This window comes from Palaemon carinicauda, chromosome 24 (assembly GCF_036898095.1).
Source record: "Palaemon carinicauda isolate YSFRI2023 chromosome 24, ASM3689809v2, whole genome shotgun sequence".
In the NCBI taxonomy this organism is placed as follows: domain Eukaryota; kingdom Metazoa; phylum Arthropoda; class Malacostraca; order Decapoda; family Palaemonidae; genus Palaemon; species Palaemon carinicauda.
In genome coordinates, this window is record NC_090748.1 from 13,615,638 (window position 1) to 13,638,937 (window position 23,300).

General features: G+C 51.2%; 1 protein-coding gene across 5 annotated transcripts in view; it reads right to left on the minus strand.

The window, feature by feature from the left end:
* Positions 1-23,300, minus strand: part of LOC137618093 (sulfide:quinone oxidoreductase, mitochondrial-like) — a 296,155-nt gene that overhangs the window by 19,370 nt on the left and 253,485 nt on the right. For all 5 annotated transcript variants that reach the window (XM_068348077.1, XM_068348074.1, XM_068348076.1 and 2 more), the window contains exons 6-8: positions 19,373-19,567; positions 18,827-18,916; positions 14,408-14,527 (exon numbers count right to left, since the gene is read on the minus strand). In XM_068348077.1, coding sequence (XP_068204178.1) covers positions 14,408-14,527; positions 18,827-18,916; positions 19,373-19,567 — 405 coding nt within the window. The remainder of the gene's footprint in view (positions 1-14,407; positions 14,528-18,826; positions 18,917-19,372; positions 19,568-23,300) is intronic.

Here is a 23,300-nt window from a genome sequence, read left to right on the forward strand (position 1 = left end):
AAAATCTGGCCCAAACAGATTGGGCTTGCTCCTTCGGGAAGATGACCGTCTCTTTGGGGACCTTGTCTAATCGGACTAAAGCTTCCTCGGTAAGTCTGGCATAACCATGAAATGGAAATGCCAGACCCGGAGGAAAGAATTCAAAGTCCTCTAGAGGACGAGTGCCAAGGCCCTCCAGAGTCAACAGTCCGTCTGAGAACGGGGAATGAAGAGCCATCCGCCAGGGGTTGTTCTTGGCAAACGGCGGGAGCTTAGAGGCATCCGGTATGAGAGAGCTTTGGACTCTCTCCGGAGCTCCTTGCTCTAAAGCCCCAATTCTCTGACCGAAGTTAGAGAACATCGTGTCCATCCTCGACTGCATCTCCGAAACCAACTTTGCCTGCATCTCCGACACGATGCGAAGCATAGTTGATTCGGAAAGGCCCGGGCTAGCAGCAGGAGGGGCGGAAGGAACTCCCGGGTCATGAGACTTAGAGGAGGAACCAGAGGTCTTTGAAGACGGGTTCGTACCATGTTTAGAGCCATGAGAAGTCTTGTGAGGCTTGCGAGCTTTGGGTAAGGTCCTTGAAGTAGACTTATCCTTAGGGGGAACCGGGTATGAACGTTGAGACGAATCACGGTCCCCAGAAAATCCAAGAAAGGAAGAGCGATCAGAAGAAGAAGAAAGAGCGGGGCTGAGGATAGGAATCTCAGCGCCGGACACACCTGCCTCACTTACCACCCTACCTGTATCCGGCTCGTCTAGCAACATTGGTTCGACGTCCAGGTTCATGGAGGCAACATTGTCCTCCAGACCTCCGTGGGCGTCCGATGGATCTTGCTCTGGGTCGATGAGACCCGTTATAGTGGCATCAATGTGGGCAATGATGGGAGCTGCCACATGCCTAGCCACAGCAGCTGAAGACTTGGCGTTGGGGTAAACCATGGTGCAGTAGTCCTCAGATAGGACGTACGGCCGCTTAGACTTTACATTCCGGGCAAACCCACCAACCCACACCTTCAGTGTGGCCCGAGCCGCAGACTTTTGCTCCGGGGATGCCTGAAATAATAGTGGGAATTATAAAAGGGAGACTCCCAATGGTCCTTCAAGACCATAGATATCTTACTAATAGTAAATAAAATAAGAAGGCAATATAGCCAACGGGACTCACCGAGTCAGATCCAAGGGTAGTGATGAGGTCGAAGCAAATCACACAGTTATCCGGGTGCCATACCACAACGTCTTCCAGTTGAACCCCACAAGGGGCGTGAGATCGGCAGACGGAGTGGCCACAAGGCTGGTGCAGAACAGCTGCACAGGCCGGCGTCAGACAATGCACCATCTGTAAAAAGAATAGTATATGAGAAACTGTAATTCTCTTAAGTAGGGGCGGGTCTGGAGGACCCGGGCCTAACATAGGTCTAACACAAGATTAGAGCTTAACTGTACTATTCTGTAAGTGGCCTAACATAGGTCTAACACAAGAATAGAGCTTAACTGTACTATTCTTTTAAGTAGGGGCGGGTCCGGAGGACCCGGGCCTAACATAGGTCTAACACTAGATTAGAGCTTAACTGTACTAGTCTTTAAGTAGGGGCGGGTCCGGAGGACCCGGGCCTAACATAGGTCTAACGCAAGGTTAGAGCTTAACTGTAATAGTCTTACATAGGGGCGGGACCGGAGGTCCTGAGCCTAAACATAAGTCTAACTTGAAACTAAAGTATAACCATCCATTCCGGTCAAGCCGGGAGCATAAAAAAGGATGCAATAACAAGGAATTAAGACACATAGTGTCTGATTTCCCGGGTGGGGTAGACCCCGGGCCGGGAAATAAAGGTATATTCAATACCAATTCCTTTAGGGACTCCGGGGTAGTGATCTGTCATATATAATCATCATAGGAAATGTTATAAAATAATAGGGGGGCGGAACTGTAACTAAGAACTGCCAATCGAACCCGGAGGGTTTCGTATAACATAAACCAGAATGAAAAGTGAATATAAAATAGGGTACACCGGGATCCAACTCTGTAGACCGGTGGCCAACCAGACTAGACAGAGACTAAACCGCCGGGCCACCCGGAGGACAAAGTCCATAAACACTTAACTACCCCCTCTAAAAGGAGGGAAGGCAACAGTCCCTTAGTGGAGGGGGGAGAAGCCTAGCCTCCCACCTAGCTAGAGGGGGAGCGTGGGGGAGGATCACGTGATACGAGGCAGTAGGGCTACCAACTGACGATCCCCAATCAGACAGATCAAACGGAGTAATGGCACAAATATTCATTATAATAATAATAATAGCGTTAAATATATGAATAAACACATAGAAAATTTTTGGGCAAGGCATGCAACATAAATATTTAAATCACAAAAGACACACCTGATGGCTAAAATAACATTGCCGCCTTAGCACGGTCGGCAGCCATAGCGATACGTAAATGATATCGGCCCAAAAATTGAACCACGAGGATTCTAAACGCTAAATAATGAATATTCACAATAACAAATAATATTTGATAATAAAAATAATACACATAGTAACACCGCAAGTGAAAATTAAAAGCTCTCAAAAACAGCAGTACCAACTGTAGTGAAATCAAGCAAGATCGGTATGAACGAAGAGAATAACTCCTATAATATAAATATTAAACGATCTAGGTTGCTCAAAACACAGTAAAATCCAGCTTGGTACTTAACTTAGACGGTGTCTCCTGGGAAACCGACGAAGAAGCCATAATTCACTAGAAAATATCCAAAAGCGAGAGCACCAGAAAAAAGCGGGTTACTTTGAACGTTGTGCTAAAAGGAGTTGGGTTCTGAGCGGATGCATTGTAGTAGTACCGAGTGAGGTTGAACGGCTCTCCTCTATTGGGGTTCTCTGTCGTGGATTAATCTAAATAGTGCGGGACCTCTGGAATATACGCCCAATTTTATACCGACACCAATAGGTGAGCGAGCTAGTTAACCTAGCACTCCTTTACATTTTTTCTCTGGTATATTTAGCAGTAAATTACCTAAGAATAAGTGCTAAAATGGAGCTTATTCACTGGGCGGCACAGGTTCGAGCCCAGAAATACTGCAATTGAATTTTTTGGGGTTTATGGGCTGTTTGATCTCCAATAATTTTCATGTGAAAGGCTAGAACAGGGAATCCAATAAGATAAGAAAACACTAAAGAAATATCTTCTCTACTTCATGGCCAGTGTAACATGTCCAGCACAAACTTAGAGAGTTTCAAGACGAGCTATGGATTTGTGCTTTATTAAATCCATTACAGAACCTCGGTACTGAAATACAGAATGACACATTGCCAAGAACCAATACTAGTATTGCAACCAAAGCTACCTGGTGGCTAGTATGTGCTTGACTACCATCTTTTGAATAAGTTGACTAATCAACTAGCAAGTTTTTCTCTGCACACACAGTATCAGATCAGTCAAACATCCTCTTCAACTTTCAAGTCGAGTACAGTACAGCTTAAGAGTCTCCTATTTTGTTATTAATTTTTCTTAGTGATAGAGTTGACGTTATACATGTAACGATTTTTTTGTCTGCGGGATTATTTACTTTGTTTTGTCACTCTTCTTGCTTGAGTGACACTTAGTGATTTTTTATGACAGCATGGGAACAATTTAGGTTCAAAAAGTTTGTATTTTTCTTTACCTCTAAGTATTAACTAAGCTCTTAACATTGTATACAGAGTTCAAGTTGTGGCTCTTAATGGTAATGTTATATAACCATGAAATGTTTAATACTGCCCCAGTAGATTCAAACTTATTTCATGTCAGTTTTATTATTGTTTATGTTTATTATGTTACCTCCTCTTCCCTAATTATGAATATTGTCATGCTCTCATGTACTTATTAGCCTAATGTAAGTCTCTACCCTAATGTAAGTCTCTACCCTAAAGTACAACATGCTAAGAATACGAGATTTATTATAGCCTGGATGGGTGCCGCTTCCGGCTGACCGCCTGGATGGGTGCCGCTTCCGGCTGACCGCCTGGATGGGTGCCGCTTCCGGCTGACCCCCTGGATGGGTGCCGCTTCCGGCTGCCCGCCTGGATGGGTGCCGCTTCCGGCTGCCCGCCTGGATGGGTGCCGCTTCCGGCTGCCCGCCTGGATGGGTGCCGCTTCCGGCTGCCCGCCTGGATGGGTGCCGCTTCCGGCTGACCGCCTGGATGGGTCCCGCTTCCGGCTAGCTAAGTCCCGTTTATGGGTAGCTGGGTCCCGCTTCCGGATGACCGACTGGCTGGGTCCCGCTTCCGGCTGGCAGGGTCCCGCTTCCGGATGACCGACTGGCTGGGTCCCGCTTCCGGCTGGCAGGGTCCCGCTTCCGGATGACCGACTGGCTGGGTCCCGCTTCCGGCTGGCAGGGTCCCGCTTCCTACAATCCGAGTACTGCTTCCGGCTGGCTGCCCCTCGCTTCCGGCTGGCTGCCCCTCGCTTCCGGCTGGCTGCCCCTCGCTTCCGGCTGGCCGCCCCTCGCTTCCGGCTGGCTGCCCCTCGCTTCCGGCTGGCCGCCCCTCGCTTCCGGCTGGCTGCCCCTCGCTTCCGGCTGGCCGCCCCTCGCTTCCGGCTGGCCCGCCGGCTGGCCGCCCCTCGCTTCCGGCTGGCCCGCCGGCTGGCCGCCCCTCGCTTCCGGCTGGCCCGCCGGCTGGCCGCCCCTCGCTTCCGGCTGGCCCGCCGGCTGGCCGCCCCTCGCTTCCGGCTGGCCCGCCGGCTGGCCGCCCCTCGCTTCCGGCTGGCCCGCCGGCTGGCCGCCCCTCGCTTCCGGCTGGCCCGCCGGCTGGCCGCCCCTCGCTTCCGGCTGGCCCGCCGGCTGGCCGCCCCTCGCTTCCGGCTGGCCCGCCGGCTGGCCGCCCCTCGCTTCCGGCTGGCCCGCCGGCTGGCCGCCCCTCGCTTCCGGCTGGCCCGCCGGCTGGCCGCCCCTCGCTTCCGGCTGGCCCGCCGGCTGGCCGCCCCTCGCTTCCGGCTGGCCCGCCGGCTGGCCGCCCCTCGCTTCCGGCTGGCCCGCCGGCTGGCCGCCCCTCGCTTCCGGCTGGCCCGCCGGCTGGCCGCCCCTCGCTTCCGGCTGGCCCGCCGGCTGGCCGCCCCTCGCTTCCGGCTGGCCCGCCGGCTGGCCGCCCCTCGCTTCCGGCTGGCCCGCCGGCTGGCCGCCCCTCGCTTCCGGCTGGCCCGCCGGCTGGCCGCCCCTCGCTTCCGGCTGGCCCGCCGGCTGGCCGCCCCTCGCTTCCGGCTGGCCCGCCGGCTGGCCGCCCCTCGCTTCCGGCTGGCCCGCCGGCTGGCCGCCCCTCGCTTCCGGCTGGCCCGCCGGCTGGCCGCCCCTCGCTTCCGGCTGGCCCGCCGGCTGGCCGCCCCTCGCTTCCGGCTGGCCCGCCGGCTGGCCGCCCCTCGCTTCCGGCTGGCCCGCCGGCTGGCCGCCCCTCGCTTCCGGCTGGCCCGCCGGCTGGCCGCCCCTCGCTTCCGGCTGGCCCGCCGGCTGGCCGCCCCTCGCTTCCGGCTGGCCCGCCGGCTGGCCGCCCCTCGCTTCCGGCTGGCCCGCCGGCTGGCCGCCCCTCGCTTCCGGCTGGCCCGCCGGCTGGCCGCCCCTCGCTTCCGGCTGGCCCGCCGGCTGGCCGCCCCTCGCTTCCGGCTGGCTGCCCCTCGCTTCCGGCTGGCCCGCCGGCTGGCTGCCCCTCGCTTCCGGCTGGCCCGCCGGCTGGCTGCCCCTCGCTTCCGGCTGGCCCGCCGGCTGGCTGCCCCTCGCTTCCGGCTGGCTGCCCCTCGCTTCCGGCTGGCTGCCCCTCGCTTCCGGCTGGCTGCCCCTCGCTTCCGGCTGGCTGCCCCTCGCTTCCGGCTGGCTGCCCCTGGCTGCCCCTCGCTTCCGGCTGGCCCGCCGGCTGGCTGCCCCTCGCTTCCGGCTGGCTGCCCCTCGCTTCCGGCTGGCTGCCCCTCGCTTCCGGCTGGCTGCCCCTCGCTTCCGGCTGGCTGCCCCTCGCTTCCGGCTGGCTGCCCCTCGCTTCCGGCTGGCCCGCCGGCTGGCTGCCCCTCGCTTCCGGCTGGCCCGCCGGCTGGCTGCCCCTCGCTTCCGGCTGGCCCGCCGGCTGGCTGCCCCTCGCTTCCGGCTGGCCCGCCGGCTGGCTGCCCCTCGCTTCCGGCTGGCCCGCCGGCTGGCTGCCCCTCGCTTCCGGCTGCCCCTCGCCTCCGGCTGGCCCGCCGGCTGGCCGCCCCTCGCTCCGGCTGGCCCGCCGGCTGGCCGCCCCTCGCTTCCGGCTGGCCCGCCGTCTGGCCGCCCCTCGCTTCCGGCTGGCCCGCCGGCCCGCCGGCTGGCCGCCCCTCGCTTCCGGCTGGCCCGCCGGCTGGCCGCCCCTCGCTTCCGGCTGGCCCGCCGGCTGGCCGCCCCTCGCTTCCGGCTGGCCCGCCGGCTGGCCGCCCCTCGCTTCCGGCTGGCCCGCCGGCTGGCCGCCCCTCGCTTCCGGCTGGCCCGCCGGCTGGCCGCCCCTCGCTTCCGGCTGGCCCGCCGGCTGGCCGCCCCTCGCTTCCGGCTGGCCCGCCGGCTGGCCGCCCCTCGCTTCCGGCTGGCCCGCCGGCTGGCCGCCCCTCGCTTCCGGCTGGCCCGCCGGCTGGCCGCCCCTCGCTTCCGGCTGGCCCGCCGGCTGGCCGCCCCTCGCTTCCGGCTGGCCCGCCGGCTGGCCGCCCCTCGCTTCCGGCTGGCCCGCCGGCTGGCCGCCCCTCGCTTCCGGCTGGCCCGCCGGCTGGCCGCCCCTCGCTTCCGGCTGGCCCGCCGGCTGGCCGCCCCTCGCTTCCGGCTGGCCCGCCGGCTGGCCGCCCCTCGCTTCCGGCTGGCCCGCCGGCTGGCCGCCCCTCGCTTCCGGCTGGCCCGCCGGCTGGCCGCCCCTCGCTTCCGGCTGGCCCGCCGGCTGGCCGCCCCTCGCTTCCGGCTGGCCCGCCGGCTGGCCGCCCCTCGCTTCCGGCTGGCCCGCCGGCTGGCCGCCCCTCGCTTCCGGCTGGCCCGCCGGCTGGCCGCCCCTCGCTTCCGGCTGGCCCGCCGGCTGGCCGCCCCTCGCTTCCGGCTGGCCCGCCGGCTGGCCGCCCCTCGCCTCCGGCTGGCTGGCCCGCCGGCTGGCCGCCCCTCGCTTCCGGCTGGCCCGCCGGCTGGCCGCCCCTCGCCTCCGGCTGGCCCGCCGGCTGGCCGCCCCTCGCCTCCGGCTGGCCGCCCCTCGCCTCCGGCTGGCCCGCCGGCTGGCCGCCCCTCGCCTCCGGCTGGCCCGCCGGCTGGCCGCCCCTCGCCTCCGGCTGGCCCGCCGGCTGGCCGCCCCTCGCCTCCGGCTGGCCCGCCGGCTGGCCGCCCCTCGCCTCCGGCTGGCCCGCCGGCTGGCCGCCCCTCGCCTCCGGCTGGCCCGCCGGCTGGCCGCCCCTCGCCTCCGGCTGGCCCGCCGGCTGGCCGCCCCTCGCCTCCGGCTGGCCCGCCGGCTGGCCGCCCCTCGCCTCCGGCTGGCCCGCCGGCTGGCCGCCCCTCGCCTCCGGCTGGCCCGCCGGCTGGCCGCCCCTCGCCTCCGGCTGGCCCGCCGGCTGGCCGCCCCTCGCTTCCGGCTGGCCCGCCGGCTGGCCGCCCCTCGCTTCCGGCTGGCCCGCCGGCTGGCCCGCCGGCTGGCCGCCCCTCGCCTCCGGCTGGCCCGCCGGCTGGCCGCCCCTCGCCTCCGGCTGGCCCGCCGGCTGGCCGCCCCTCGCCTCCGGCTGGCCCGCCGGCTGGCCGCCCCTCGCCTCCGGCTGGCCCGCCGGCTGGCCGCCCCTCGCCTCCGGCTGGCCCGCCGGCTGGCCGCCCCTCGCCTCCGGCTGGCCCGCCGGCTGGCCGCCCCTCGCCTCCGGCTGGCCCGCCGGCTGGCCGCCCCTCGCCTCCGGCTGGCCCGCCGGCTGGCCGCCCCTCGCCTCCGGCTGGCCCGCCGGCTGGCCGCCCCTCGCCTCCGGCTGGCCCGCCGGCTGGCCGCCCCTCGCCTCCGGCTGGCCCGCCGGCTGGCCGCCCCTCGCCTCCGGCTGGCCCGCCGGCTGGCCGCCCCTCGCCTCCGGCTGGCCCGCCGGCTGGCCGCCCCTCGCCTCCGGCTGGCCCGCCGGCTGGCCGCCCCTCGCCTCCGGCTGGCCCGCCGGCTGGCCGCCCCTCGCCTCCGGCTGGCCCGCCGGCTGGCCGCCCCTCGCCTCCGGCTGGCCCGCCGGCTGGCCGCCCCTCGCCTCCGGCTGGCCCGCCGGCTGGCCGCCCCTCGCCTCCGGCTGGCCCGCCGGCTGGCCGCCCCTCGCCTCCGGCTGGCCCGCCGGCTGGCCGCCCCTCGCCTCCGGCTGGCCCGCCGGCTGGCCGCCCCTCGCCTCCGGCTGGCCCGCCGGCTGGCCGCCCCTCGCCTCCGGCTGGCCCGCCGGCTGGCCGCCCCTCGCCTCCGGCTGGCCCGCCGGCTGGCCGCCCCTCGCCTCCGGCTGGCCCGCCGGCTGGCCGCCCCTCGCCTCCGGCTGGCCCGCCGGCTGGCCGCCCCTCGCCTCCGGCTGGCCCGCCGGCTGGCCGCCCCTCGCCTCCGGCTGGCCCGCCGGCTGGCCGCCCCTCGCCTCCGGCTGGCCCGCCGGCTGGCCGCCCCTCGCCTCCGGCTGGCCCGCCGGCTGGCCGCCCCTCGCCTCCGGCTGGCCCGCCGGCTGGCCGCCCCTCGCCTCCGGCTGGCCCGCCGGCTGGCCGCCCCTCGCCTCCGGCTGGCCCGCCGGCTGGCCGCCCCTCGCCTCCGGCTGGCCCGCCGGCTGGCCGCCCCTCGCCTCCGGCTGGCCCGCCGGCTGGCCGCCCCTCGCCTCCGGCTGGCCCGCCGGCTGGCCGCCCCTCGCCTCCGGCTGGCCCGCCGGCTGGCCGCCCCTCGCCTCCGGCTGGCCCGCCGGCTGGCCGCCCCTCGCCTCCGGCTGGCCCGCCGGCTGGCCGCCCCTCGCCTCCGGCTGGCCCGCCGGCTGGCCGCCCCTCGCCTCCGGCTGGCCCGCCGGCTGGCCGCCCCTCGCCTCCGGCTGGCCCGCCGGCTGGCCGCCCCTCGCCTCCGGCTGGCCCGCCGGCTGGCCGCCCCTCGCCTCCGGCTGGCCCGCCGGCTGGCCGCCCCTCGCCTCCGGCTGGCCCGCCGGCTGGCCGCCCCTCGCCTCCGGCTGGCCCGCCGGCTGGCCGCCCCTCGCCTCCGGCTGGCCCGCCGGCTGGCCGCCCCTCGCCTCCGGCTGGCCCGCCGGCTGGCCGCCCCTCGCTTCCGGCTGGCCCGCCGGCTGGCCGCCCCTCGCTTCCGGCTGGCCCGCCGGCTGGCCGCCCCTCGCTTCCGGCTGGCCCGCCGGCTGGCCGCCCCTCGCTTCCGGCTGGCCCGCCGGCTGGTCGCCCCTCGCTTCCGGCTGGCCCGCCGGCTGGTCGCCCCTCGCTTCCGGCTGGCCCGCCGGCTGGCCGCCCCTCGCTTCCGGCTGGCCCGCCGGCTGGCCGCCCCTCGCTTCCGGCTGGCCGCCCCTCGCTTCCGGCTGGCCGCCCCTCGCTTCCGGCTGGCCCGCCGGCTGGCTGCCCCTCGCTTCCGGCTGGCTGCCCCTCGCTTCCGGCTGGCCGCCCCTCGCTTCCGGCTGGCCCGCCGGCTGGCTGCCCCTCGCTTCCGGCTGGCCCGCCGGCTGGCTGCCCCACGCTTCCGGCTGGCCCGCCGGCTGGCTGCCCCACGCTTCCGGCTGGCCCGCCGGCTGGCTGCCCCTCGCTTCCGGCTGGCTGCCCCTCGCTTCCGGCTGGCTGCCCCTCGCTTCCGGCTGGCTGCCCCTCGCTTCCGGCTGGCTGCCCCTCGCTTCCGGCTGGCTGCCCCTCGCTTCCGGCTGGCTGCCCCTCGCTTCCGGCTGGCTGCCCCTCGCTTCCGGCTGGCTGCCCCTCGCTTCCGGCTGGCTGCCCCTCGCTTCCGGCTGGCTGCCCCTCGCTTCCGGCTGGCTGCCCCTCGCTTCCGGCTGGCTGCCCCTCGCTTCCGGCTTGCTGCCACGGTGGCTGCCCCTCGCCTCCGGCTGCCACGGTGGCTGGCCCTCGCTTCCGGCTGCCACGGTGGCTGGCCCTCGCTTCCGGCTGCCACGGTGGCTGGCCCTCGCTTCCGACTGCCACGGTGGCTGGCCCTCGCTTCCGACTGCCACGGTGGCTGGCCCTCGCTTCCGACTGCCACGGTGGCTGGCCCTCGCTTCCGACTGCCACGGTGGCTGGCCCTCGCTTCCGACTGCCACGGTGGCTGGCCCTCGCTTCCGACTGCCACGGTGGCTGGCCCTCGCTTCCGACTGCCACGGTGGCTGGCCCTCGCTTCCGACTGCCACGGTGGCTGGCCCTCGCTTCCGGCTGCCACGGTGGCTGGCCCTCGCTTCCGGCTGCCACGGTGGCTGGCACTCGCTTCCGGCTGGCCCGCTGGCTGGCCCTCGCTTCCGGCTGGCTGACCCTCGCTTCCGGCTGGCTGACCCTCGCTTCCGGCTGGCTGACCCTCGCTTCCGGCTGGCTGACCCTCACTTCCGGCTGGCTGGCTGGCTCCTGCACCTGGCTGCTGGAAGCACCGTTCGGTGGTTGACTGCCGCTTTCAGCTGCCAGTTGCACGGTTGGCAGGCTCCCGCTTCCAACTGTCTCTTGCACAGCTGGCTGGCTCCTGCTTATGTCTGTCCTAGGCATGGCTGGCTGGCTCCCGCTTACAGCTGTCCAGGGCACAGCTGGCTAGCTCCAGCTTACAGCTGTCCAGACCACAGCTGGCTAGCTCCCGTTTACAGCTGTCCAGGGCATGTCTGGCTGGCTCCCGCTTATGGGTGTCCTTGCCATGGCTCTCTGGCTCCCGCTTACAGCTGCCCTTCACAAGGCTGTCTGGCTCCCGCTTCTGTCTGCTCCGGATATGCCTCGCTCTCACTTCATGCCGACTCGCTGACTAGGTTCTTCTTCCGGCTGACTCACTGGCTGGGCAAGCTGGCTGGGTCCTGCTTTCAGCTAAAAAAAGGTAATAAAGGTTTGTGGCAGGCATAACAACTTTTATTTGGGTTCCATCTACCGGAATCCAGACATGGATCATTCTATCTTCGATTGTCTTCTCACCATTATGGCTAAGATACAAGAAGATGATAGAAAGGCTTCTTTTGTCTTTGTTGGTGATTTTAATGCTCACTATAGGGAGTGGTTAAGTTCTATCTCTCCTACCGATCGCCATTGGTTAAGAGCTTTAGACTTTGCCTCTGAATCAAGCTGTGAGCAAATCATAAATGAAGCTACTCACAGGTCTAGTAATTGCTTGGACCTCGTATACACCGACTCCCCTGGCGTTTTAACTAGTAAGGTTGGTTCTCCAGTCGGGACATCTGATCAAGCGTTGATTTCATTAGTAGTGAAGACTGAGCAGCCTGTCCCTGATATATCATACTCTTGTAAAATTCATATGAAATCCCAAGCTGACTGGAATGGGATTTTGCATGATCTTTTGTGCTTGAATTGGTCACAATTATATAGTAGTGTAGATCCTGTTGTCCCTTTGAATGAGAATCCAGTCAACATAATTGATAGGCGTATCCCTTCTCGTGTGCTAAGGTACCGAGTGAAGGATAAACCGTGGTTCAATGATGATTGTAGACGTGCTTATTTGGAGAAGCAGGAGGCCTATCATCTTTGGAAAGGTAACAGATCAGATTTGACCTGGAACAACTATACTCGGCTTCGAACTTTTGCTCAGAGTTTATGCCTCAACTGAAAAGGAGTTCAATTTAACCATAAAAGAAACCCTTTCTGGTCCAACTCACGAACATAAATAGTGGTCTACCCTTAAATCTGCACTCTTTAGTGTAGATGCAACAGTTCCTCCTTTATTTAAACCAGATGGCTCAGTCACTCACTGTCCAAAGGAAAAGGCAACCCTTTTGGCTGATGTTTTTGACAGTAAACAGAGTAATGAAAAACTTGGGACTTCCTCATTCCTGTTTTCCTGAGGCTAAACTAACTAGTTTAGCTGTTCGATCTCGTGAAATTAAAGCTCTGTTGATGGACCTTGATGCTTATGGAGGTGTAGATTGATTGATTTAAAGTTTTCAGGCATCGTGACATATAAGGTCATTGACGCCGATAACATTTAGTTTATTTATAAAAAAAATTAAAGAATATTCAATTAAAATCATAAAAGTTGAATGTCATAAAAGTTAAATAGTTTTCAAAAGACTTGCTTCTGAAATAAATCTAAACATGCCATTTGCATAGTAGGACACATCATGTCCAAAAATCTTGGCAAGGATGAACCAGCCACCCTCACCTCGAGCCTCAAACAAATATCTATTCCTTAAGTTATTATAATTGGGGCATTCGGTCAACAAATGCCTCACTGTTAGAGGTACTAAACAGTCATCACAATACGGTTGGTGTTACCCCTTCAGCAGAAACTTGTGGGTCAACCGAGTGTGACCAATACGGAGACGACAAAGAGACGTCTTTATGGAGGTGTAGACCCAAATGGTATTTTTCCTTTCTTTTTTATAAAGACAGCAGATTTCTTACCTCCAAAGTTATCTGTTATTTTACGCAAGTTAGCAAGAGGAGGAGCTTTTAGCACTTGTTGGAGAATTGGTAATGTTACTCCTCTATGGGAATGTGTTTGTGGTAGCTCAAGTCCCACTGATTACCGCCCAATTTCCATAACTCCCATATTATCTAAAGTTTTTGAACGTCTTAATAGGTTTGCTGAAGGTAATCATCTATTCCCTAATTTTCAATTTGGTTTTCGTAAAGGCCTTGGAACATGTGATGCCCTTCTTACAATCTCCAATGCTGTACAGAATAAATAAACAGCAAACAGTAATGCTGTCTAACAGGAACAAAATGTGGATATCAGCAGGTTTAGACAGAAAACTGTTACACTTCTGGTTTTTGGAAAACACTGACAATACATTCTTCCCTCTAAATATCCCTCACTGATTATGACCTGCCAACACAATTTCAGGACATCACAAGTCATATGGATTTGACAGGACGTAGGGTGTATATAATCCACTAACAGAAACAAACCCAAGCAATACAACTTGCACTAGTGTTACTTGGCTCATTCATGGCACCTATGGAAGGAAACCAGATTGAATCAGACCCTCTAATCCCCATCCCCCAGCAGAAGCACCATGATGGGGATCTAGCTCCTTCCCAACGAATATTCTGTTATGCAGCAAGTGTCAAACTTGTTAGTTTATCTTCTCAATAATAACTGCAAACTAGTTGTTTCCTTGGGAGTACTGTAGATGACTGTCCTTTATGGGGTCAGAGTTTACTCTATTACTGCTATTAGTTCTTTGAGACCACACAGCACATTAAACCCACCCCCATGTAGTTTTGACAAAGGGAAAATCTTATTTTCAAGGTGGTGGTGTGCAGTCTTTAAGATTCTCCCTCCTCCCTTGACTTGCAGAGAGAAGGGGGACAAAGAGTTACTCATATATTTCAGCAATAGAGCAGCTGTAACGGGTTCAATAGAGCCTGAACCCATTGTTTTCCCTTATACCCACCAACTCCCCTATGCACTTTAATACACTTGTCCAGGAGTAGGAAAGACAATATTTCTTTAGAATTATTTTATATCAATTCCCTGTTGGTCTGTTACCATTACATCACCTTATGTGGGACATGGGTTCTCACACTGGCAGCCTATCATAGGATTCCCTGTTCTACCATTTAACACTTTTGGAAGACCACACAGCACCTCACCCCCACCCCCCAAAAAAAATTGGAGTTTCCCCTCATCAAAACACCTATTTTTATAAAAGGATTAGAAGAGATTGAAATTAAATCTCGATTCTGCAATTTAGAAAATTTTATGACTGCCAAAATAAGGGTTAAAGAAAGACTAGGAAAACATGGCCTTACAATATGGATTCAGGTGACTAAATAAAAAGTGCTTCTTGATTACTCAAGTTTCTAATATCAAATATTGCAAGTCATTTAAAATATAAATGGCATTTACAATTGTCAAAGCTGGCAACAACTCAACTTTCTACTTTTGGCTTAAATTTATCATTGACTTGTGATAACTGTTGGATCAACCAAGGACATGCTGCATAAAACAACAACTTTTTCATGCTCATATAATGCAGAAAAAAAAAATATTGTAAGAAAAAATATTCCAGAAATAAAGTAGAATATTCTGCAAAATTATAGACAAATTTGAACTTTCCTTTTCCACTTAAGACTGATTTTTTGAAGCATGTAAATTGTTATATTTCATCTGCTTTTCCTTGGTGTTAAAAGTTCCGTAATGGCATAGGTGCTGCCAAATATTCAAATGTTGTACTGTACTCACAGTTGAAATTAGAGCAATGTAAGTGAAAATTAATTTGTCCAGAAGCCAGTCTAGCTTGACATGAAAAATGTAAAAAATTTACCACAGTTTTTGAATATTTTTTAAGGCTTTTATCAATTATAAAATGCAGTTATAAAAAATTAAGCTTACCTTGATAGTTTTAAACTCATCTGGTTTGTCTAAATTCTGGAAAATTGCTTCCCTTGAGTCTGGTTTCACTTCAATGAGATTTTGACGAAGGTTTACATTGATATTCCTCTCATTAACAACCTGAATAAATAAAACAGAAATAAATTATTTCCTGGTGACTAAAACTCATGATATTCTCTCATTGCACCATGACATTCCAGTCTAGTCAATAAAAAAAACACTTCAGTTTCCTAAGAAAATGTTAAGCACGCATTGTTATTTGGGAATAATTCATGGCAAAGCTTGTTCTCGTAGAACTAATAAGGAATAATTCTTTAAATTCCACTTGATAATACTGTGCTTCCTTCTCCCTCTTGTAACACCACTATTTTTTAGAAAGATTTTACCTTATCAAGGCCAGACAGGAGATGAGTTCTATCCACTGTTCTTCCAAGTACCGGTACTTTAAACTTATGTTCATAAAGACAGAAGCTTTACTCTTTTAACTTCTCCACAATTTTATGAACCTTCATGTCGAGATTTATCTTGCTACTACCATACCTACCAATAGGTAATAGGATTTATTATCTCACCATTAACCTTTTTCCTTTTATTTCATTTTTTGCTAGTTTTGACTTGTTTTCTCACCGATTTCTGAAGTACAGAACCCGTTTCACAGGTCAGCAGGTCCATTAATTAAAATAAATGGGTTGCCTCTTTTTCATCTTAATTGAGGTTGTTGCTACTGTTTTCATAACTACTTTGCAGTTCAGCAAGTTCATAGCCTCTTTTAAGGCCTGCACAACACTTACACTAAAATATGGTACTCCACCTTATTCTTTTTCCCCAGTTTGATCTTGTGTATTTTTTGAGATGGAAGTTCTGGATTATGTTTGAATTTTGAAATACTAAAAATCTTTTGTGATATCAACAACAATACTGGAAACTATCTCCTTCACCCAAAACAGTATCACACAGCATTCATATTGTTACTTTCTCCACTCAACTACTCCTTTGCTTCCAATCAGTCACCAGAAGATTTATTTTGTTTAACAGCAATTGACATATCTAATCATTTCACTTTTTCACAATTTAAAAATTTCTCCGATCTCTCTTTAATTCTGCTAAAAACGCTATGGATTCAACATAAAGCAGCTCAAAACTGCTTCCCTCTCTGGACACCCTTGTACCTTTCTCCGTTACTATGACAAATTTAAGGACTTGCCTTTTTTTTTTTTATTAGATAAAATTTACCCACCCTCTCATATTCCCTTGATAGCTATCTCTTCCTCTCCCTGCACAATTCAAGTTACATTTCTGGCTACAAAAGCCATTAATTCCAATATCATTTTATAATCCTGAGTATCTCCCTTTTCTTCCTCCTCCAACACTTTTGTTTTTGATTTACTAAGAATACTCAAAGAACTACTCTACATCTTAAAATTAAAAGATGTTCTTATACCCTACGAGAAGGTTAAATTTCTAGGAATAACTTTTTACAGCACGTTCAGCTGGCCTAGTCATAATGACACTGAAACCAAGGTAAAAGAACAAACTTCTTTATAGTTAGGGTGTAGTTGGAAGCTTATGAAACCAACTTAAAAGATTATAAGACTTTGGCACAAAGTGATTGAATTACCAATTTTCAAATAACAAAATTGGCACCCATTCCTTCCCATTTGACTTCCAGATGATGGATAGCGGACTCTTCCAAATCTCCTTGATTGCTATGGTATTCTCAGCCTGATACACCAGCATAAAGCTTTAACTTTGTTGCCAGTCTCTCCTTGCCAACTTGTGCCATGGCGACATCTTTTCCTCCTTAGTAATGTATAGTATATTCAGTTTGGCATATGGTTCAGCTTCTAGAATAAGCATATCTCATCCACATCGAAGACTTGATCAGAACAAATCCAACCTTCTACAATAATCTCAGCCAATGGTTCATGGAATTCACTTCCTGCTTCACAGTTTTACAATACACCTTTACGACTGTTAGGATATACTGTACTGTTAGGATATACCATTGATTGTTATTGGGTCCTCTGACTGGCCAGACAGTACTACATTGAATCCCTCTCTCACTGGTTATGGCTCATTGTCCCCTTTGCCTACACAAAGACTGAATAGTCTGGCCTATTCTTTTAACATTCTCCTCTGTTCTCATACACCTAACAACACTGATGGGGTTGCCTATTCATAAATATTTTTACAACATCTGTTCGTAATATTTAAAAATACAGTTACAGTTACATTGGGCTCTACTTCCTATAGTGGCTGCAATCAACGCAGTCTTCAACTTTTTTAGAACTGTTAATCAACAATTTTCTCATTTTATAAAAATTCTAGTTTTAGTTATTTGGTTTTTGGTTATATAGAAAGTAAATTAGAAATAAATTATCCTTTAGCAGTAGCCTAGAGTCCCAGAATTCAAATATCTTTAGAAAACAATTTAGAGTTCCATATTTCAAACTACTGTACTATAATTTGAAATCGTTTGTTACCACTCATCTAAACCAGTCGAGTCTATAATTTTGATACTTCATATTTTGATTATATACATGACCTATGGCTTTCCTTTACAGTGAACCCTCGTTTATCGCGGTAGATAGGTTCCAGTCGCGGCCGCGATAGGTGAAAATCCGCGAAGTAGTGATACCATATTTACCTATTTATTCAACATGTATATTCAGACTTTTAAAACCTTCCCTTGTACGTAGTACTGTTAACAAACTACCCTTTAATGTACAGAACACTTAATGCATGTACTACAGTACCCTAAACTAAAACAGGCACAAATATTAAAGGTGATTTTATATCATGCATTTCCTAAACATGCTAAAAAGCACGATAAAAAATGGCAACCAATGTTTTGTTTACATTTATCTCTGATCATAATGTAGAAACAAACTGGAGGTAGAGCTTTGCTTATTACCCAGACATATTTCCCATACTTTTCCCTTAGAACTACATCACATCTTCCTACTTTAGATATATAGATATATATATATATATATATATTTAGATATATATATATATATATATATATATATATATATATATATATATATATATATATATATATATATATATATATATTTTACATATATATATACATATATATATATATATGTATATATATATATATATATATATATATATATATATATATATATGTGTGTGTGTGTGTGTGTATATATATATATATTTATATGTATACACATATACATACCTACATATATACATAAATACATGCATACATATATATATATATATTACTGTATATATATGGGTTATGGAAAAAATCCGCGAAGTGGTGAATCCGCGATGGTCGAACCGCGAAGTAGCGAGGGTTCACTGTACTGGTGTCCCACCTCCATCAGTGAGTGAGAATCAGCTATATGAACATCACAAGAGGCTCATAAAAATAAATGGAATTTTAATAATATGATACCAGAAAACCTTTCCAAAGAAAAATTTTCCCAACAAAAATTTATGGAATACTTTTGACTGAGACTGAAATAACGAAGAGCCTCTGGTGAATCACTGCTTCCCTTGACCTAACAGCTTGTGTCTCTTATTAAAGTACTTTACTGGAGGCATGTGTCTATTGATATGAAAAAACAATGGAAAATTATTATTTTTTTTTTTTTTTACAGATAATTGTTGATAAACTAAGCTCCTATAGAAGCAGCAATATGAACACCAGGGGAGTTATCAAATAAATCTTATTACTTAAATTCCATTTACCATCCAGGTATCAAAAATAAGTAAAATATTTCCTTGGAGGCTGGTAGAGTAAAGAAATGTTTCATATATTTGTATATTACACAATTAAAACCTAAATAAATCTGTATACTGTATAGTATGTGTGTAAATTATGTGACAATTAGTACAACTATAAACAAAGTATATTACAGTATAGTGTTGTACTGAAATATGCAATACCTGTATGTATTTTATAAGTTAGGAACTAAGAAAAAATGTGTATGAACTAGAAATTGATGACTATACCCAGTAAAACATTTGTTAAAACTATTGGCCTTCTCATGAGCCAAGCTGAGCAACTAAGTTTGGTCTTTTTCTCTTTCTATATGATCACTGTTGACTGGCAGGTGATAATGCATCAGTTAGATTAGCAGGAATATATGTCTGACATCAGGGAGATTCATCAAAACCAAATTATCAAAGTAACAAGCTCTAATAAGCTAACACTTCCCACTTGCATGAATACAGTAAAAGTACTGTAACAGTACTTTAATTTTATACCTGTACTGTAAATATATAACATTAATACCAAACACACAAGTATTGCAAGATTGTAGGTAAACATGTCTACTAAACAAATACAGTATAGCATACACATGTAACAGGCTAATACGGTTTTCACCAAATCTAATGAAGACTACAATCAATTAATTTAAGGAAAAAAGTTCTTACCTTCCACAGAGCATCTGCATATTTTTTTATCCCAAATATAACGGGAAGTGATGTGAAATACTCAATGTTTGCCTTGTCCCGTTTCCCATGCTGCAATTAGCATTAAATAAAATCCTTTATTAAATACAGTAAGTCTCTTAGGCTCAGAATAATAATGATTTACAATATGCAATTTCTTAAATCTACCATGCTGTATGAGTTAATTATCTAAGATTAAAATGAGATCTTTTATCTTTAAAATCAATATATGAACAAAGTGAAGAATCTTTACTGGTCTTTCATGCCAATACAGTAATAATTTTGCAGTTTGAAAAATGCAAATTCATCAAAACTATGGTACTGTAGAATACAATCTTATTTTATGATATGCAAAATAAAAAGTACCTTTCAGACTAAAAACATAACTATAACTTTATTAACAATAACGGATTAATTTATCAGAATAAAATTTCAAAAGGAATTCGCTCATTTAAATATTTCCCCTTATCATAGTTCCATTAGAACAAATACTTGGGTATGATACAGGAACAATGCACAATGTCTTACCGTTCTCAAATATTCTTCTGATATGTACATAATTTTCTGGGGTGCCCCAGCACATTTAATGGGTGTATTTGGGAAGGTAAACACTGCATTACCTTCTTTGAATCTTTTCAAACTCTTGAATGTTTTTTTGACATACATGGGAGAGTAATTTGAGCACACTCCTGGCGTTTCAAATGCTTCAGGTAAACCTTCTATCTGAAATACAGCAAGTTAGTTAATGTAAGAGTTGGATTTTGAATGGCTACTAATGTAGTTAGGTTATTCAAAGGTGAAAAAAGAAATCTTTAAATGTAGTAGTGTCACTTTAAATAGTGTACATGCACTGTATAGCATAGATTGAACATTAAACTACAAATTTGATCTAACATAATCCACCTGTCAAAGCAAATAAAGTAACGGCAAAATGACAATGTACTCAGTGGGGAGGATGACAAGGGCATGTATATGTATCCTTGGATAAGTACTGTATAGATATAAAATTTACCTTTCGAATTCTTTCTATTTCTATGATTCTTTCTATTTCTATGAAAGTCACCTGATGTTCATAGCAATAACTAATACATTTTGATGGTGTCTCAATGAGAGAAATAGATGGTAAAGTAACTATACATTTTATTAAAGTTAAACACCAAAGACTTATATAAAACGTATCCAAGCCTAACTCCAAGTAGACTTTTAATCATTCAAGAGTTTCTACATTGGAATCCAAACCTATTCCCACACTCCACCTTTTAAAACTAAATTTTCATAGGACAATTAAACTTGGAACTTTCTCAGAGAGAAAATAAAGGTATAATTAAACAGTCTAACCAAACAGATTAGCAATAAATCTTATATCACACAATTACCAGAGCACCCAATGGCCAGTATATTTCTAATTAAAAAATTAATTTCTATAGGATAAAGCCTTGGGAAAGCCAACTAGGCACACCAACCAGTCTTTAAAAAAAAAAAAAATTTCAAAAGGAAAATTTTTTCCAACTAAAGAAATGTAGGTGCACTATCAGTTTTTTCATTTGAACCTTTATGCACTTCCTCCAACCTTAATCAAACTTGATGTATGACCTTGTCACTAATCCCTTAACTAAAAACAAAATAGCCTTTTAGGATACATGACCTCTCAAAGGCAAAATTCATAAACCAATTAAAAATTTCTATTTTAATACTCTAGTCTTAACATACAACTTTATGATTCTCACAAAAACAGGAAAATCTCCTGACACAGCACTGCCATTTCCCCCCAAATAGAGTAAGATCTAGTGTAAGAATAATTATTTTTGAAATTATGTAAGGCAATAAAATCAGAGGAACCTGCCGTCCGTCAAGGCGTTTGTCCAATGCTAATAGACAATTTACTAATTAATACAATTCTTTCTGCAAGATCCTTGAAAGAAAAAAAATTAAAAGTTCTAATCAGAAACTTTTTAAAATGCACATTACTTATAGATGAAACTTATCCAAACTGTAGATTTTTTAATAGAAAAAAGGGATTTTGATGAAGGAAAAATCTATTTCTGGGCTCCAACACGTGCCGCCCAGTGAAATACTCCTTTAGCACCATTTTTAAGGTATATAACTGCTATATATTACCAGAGAAAAAATTGCATAGGAATGCCAGGTTGAACCCAGCTCGCTCACCTATATAAGGTGTCGATATAATACTGGGGCGTGATAATTCACAACCAGAGGCCTCGCACCATTTAGATATCTCCTGTCAAAATCCGCGAACAGCGAGGTGCCGTTCAACATCCTACTACTACTAGCAATCCCACGCCAGTGACGTCACTCCTTTTATAGCACGCAGTTTGCTAGCCGTACTATGTTTGTGGCCGACGACCAGACCCCTACCCCATGTGCGACCAAGATCATAGAGACGGTCTTTCAGGCTATCAAGGAAGAGAAGCCTTTACCTCACCTCAGGGAGACTGACTTACCCTCCCTTCTCTTTCCGGGAGACGGTGAATGTTGGCGGAACGCCCCAGCTACCTTCTCGGTAGGTAAGTTGAGCCCGGACTGTGCCTCGACGCAGTTCAGCGAACGGCTTCCCAAACTCCCGGAGTCTCTCATTAAATTGGAATATGAGTCGAGGTGTAGATTCAGCAGATCCCTTAATTCAGTTGCCCTTTCTGAATTGACTGTCGCCACTTACACCAAGGAGGACCTCCTTAAGGCCCTCACTAAGTCGCTTTTGCAAAACTTTATGGCTGACGCCTATGATTTTGCAACTGCCAGGAACCATTGTCGACGACACGTTCTATCCGAAGCCACGATTAGGGACGAACCTAATAGGCTCATCGAAGCTCCAGTCTGGGGCCCAGATCTTTTCCCAGGGGACTTAGTGAACTCGGTCCTTAGCGAGGCAGCTGGGGCCAACCAAAACCTCAAGGTTAGGTGGGGCCTGGTTTCAAAGAGGAGATATGAGCCTACTAGTACCCCAATTCGAGGTAGGAAGAGATTGAGGCCCTTCCAATCTTCTCAATTCAGGCAACCTCTGCAAGTGGTTCAACCGGTCTCAGTTCACGGAAGACCTACGTTCCTTCACAAAAGATCTGCTACTAAAGAATGCACTCCAAAGTATACGTCGCTTACGATTTCACGGACGCTTGTTCAGCGTGCCAAAGAATGGCTCAGACAAACGGAGAGTAATCCGGGACCTGTCTCGTTTAAATTCCTTCATTCGTTGCGACAAATTCCATATGCTTACCGTCTCGCAGGTGTGGACCTTACTTCCCCGTGGGGCCGTCACCACCTCCATCGATCTTACAGATGCCTACTATCACGTTCCAATAGCAAGGCATTTTCGTCCTTTTCTGGGCTTCAAGCTAGGCAAACAAGCCTATGCATTCAAAGTGATGCTATTGGGGCTCAACATACCACCCGGAATCTTCACCAAACTAGCAGAGACAGTAATTCAAGAGCTTCGGACTCAGGGGATACAGGTAGTAGCCTATCTAGACGATTAACTAATCTGGTCAGACAATGCCCAGATTTCCCGCGTAGCAACGAACAAAGTCCTCACCTTCCTTCGGCAACTGAGATTCCAAGTCAACCTCGAGAATCCCGCCTGGTCCCGGAGACCAAGTTTCAATGGCTGGGACTACAAGGGGACCTGTGCTCCCATACGCTGTGCCTCCCCAAAGCCAAAAGGAAGGTGATAACGAGGAATACAAAACAATTTCTCAGGGAAAAGTTGACCTTCCGAAGGAGCCGAGAGTGGATCCTAGGTTCTTTACACTTCTCCTCCGTGACAGACATCGTCCTGAGGTCCAAACTCAAGGACATAAACAGAGTGTGGCGCTCCAGAGCAACCGCAGTACGTCGAGACAGACGTGCTCGCCTTTCCCCAACCCTGAGAAAAAGTCTGCAGACTTGGACGAAGATCAAGAATCTTTCCAAGTCGGTTCCTTTACAACACAAGAAAGTCAAAAAAAAACCTTTAATACATTCCCAATTCCCCTGAAGAGAAGTTTAATCCTTGATGAGCCTCGCTTATTGAGTAAGGTCTAAACCTTTAAACCCTCCACAGATAATTTCTTCGAAAAAGAAGTAAAGTTTCAACAAACTACCCAAAATAATTCTTGTTACTGAAAAAATTCTTGATTATCACCAATAAGTATAACAGGTTCTATATTATTTAGAATCTTGTCAACTTTTATCTTCAAAAACTGGGCCTTACTGAACTGGATAGGTATCTTGGGAAAGGTATTTGTTTCTTGGACAAGGGATGGTTGGAGGCCAGAGGTATTCGATAGGCCACCTCGACAGTACCCATGGTTCTGGTTGGAGTTTCCCAAATCAGATAAAAAATGGGCGACTTTCTCCTACTAGACGTAGTTGAGAAAGCCTCTAATAGCATTCTCCCTACTAGTCCTGATGGAAACATGGCTGGAAAGTCTTCATCCTGATGGACTCCCACTGTTATGAAAAT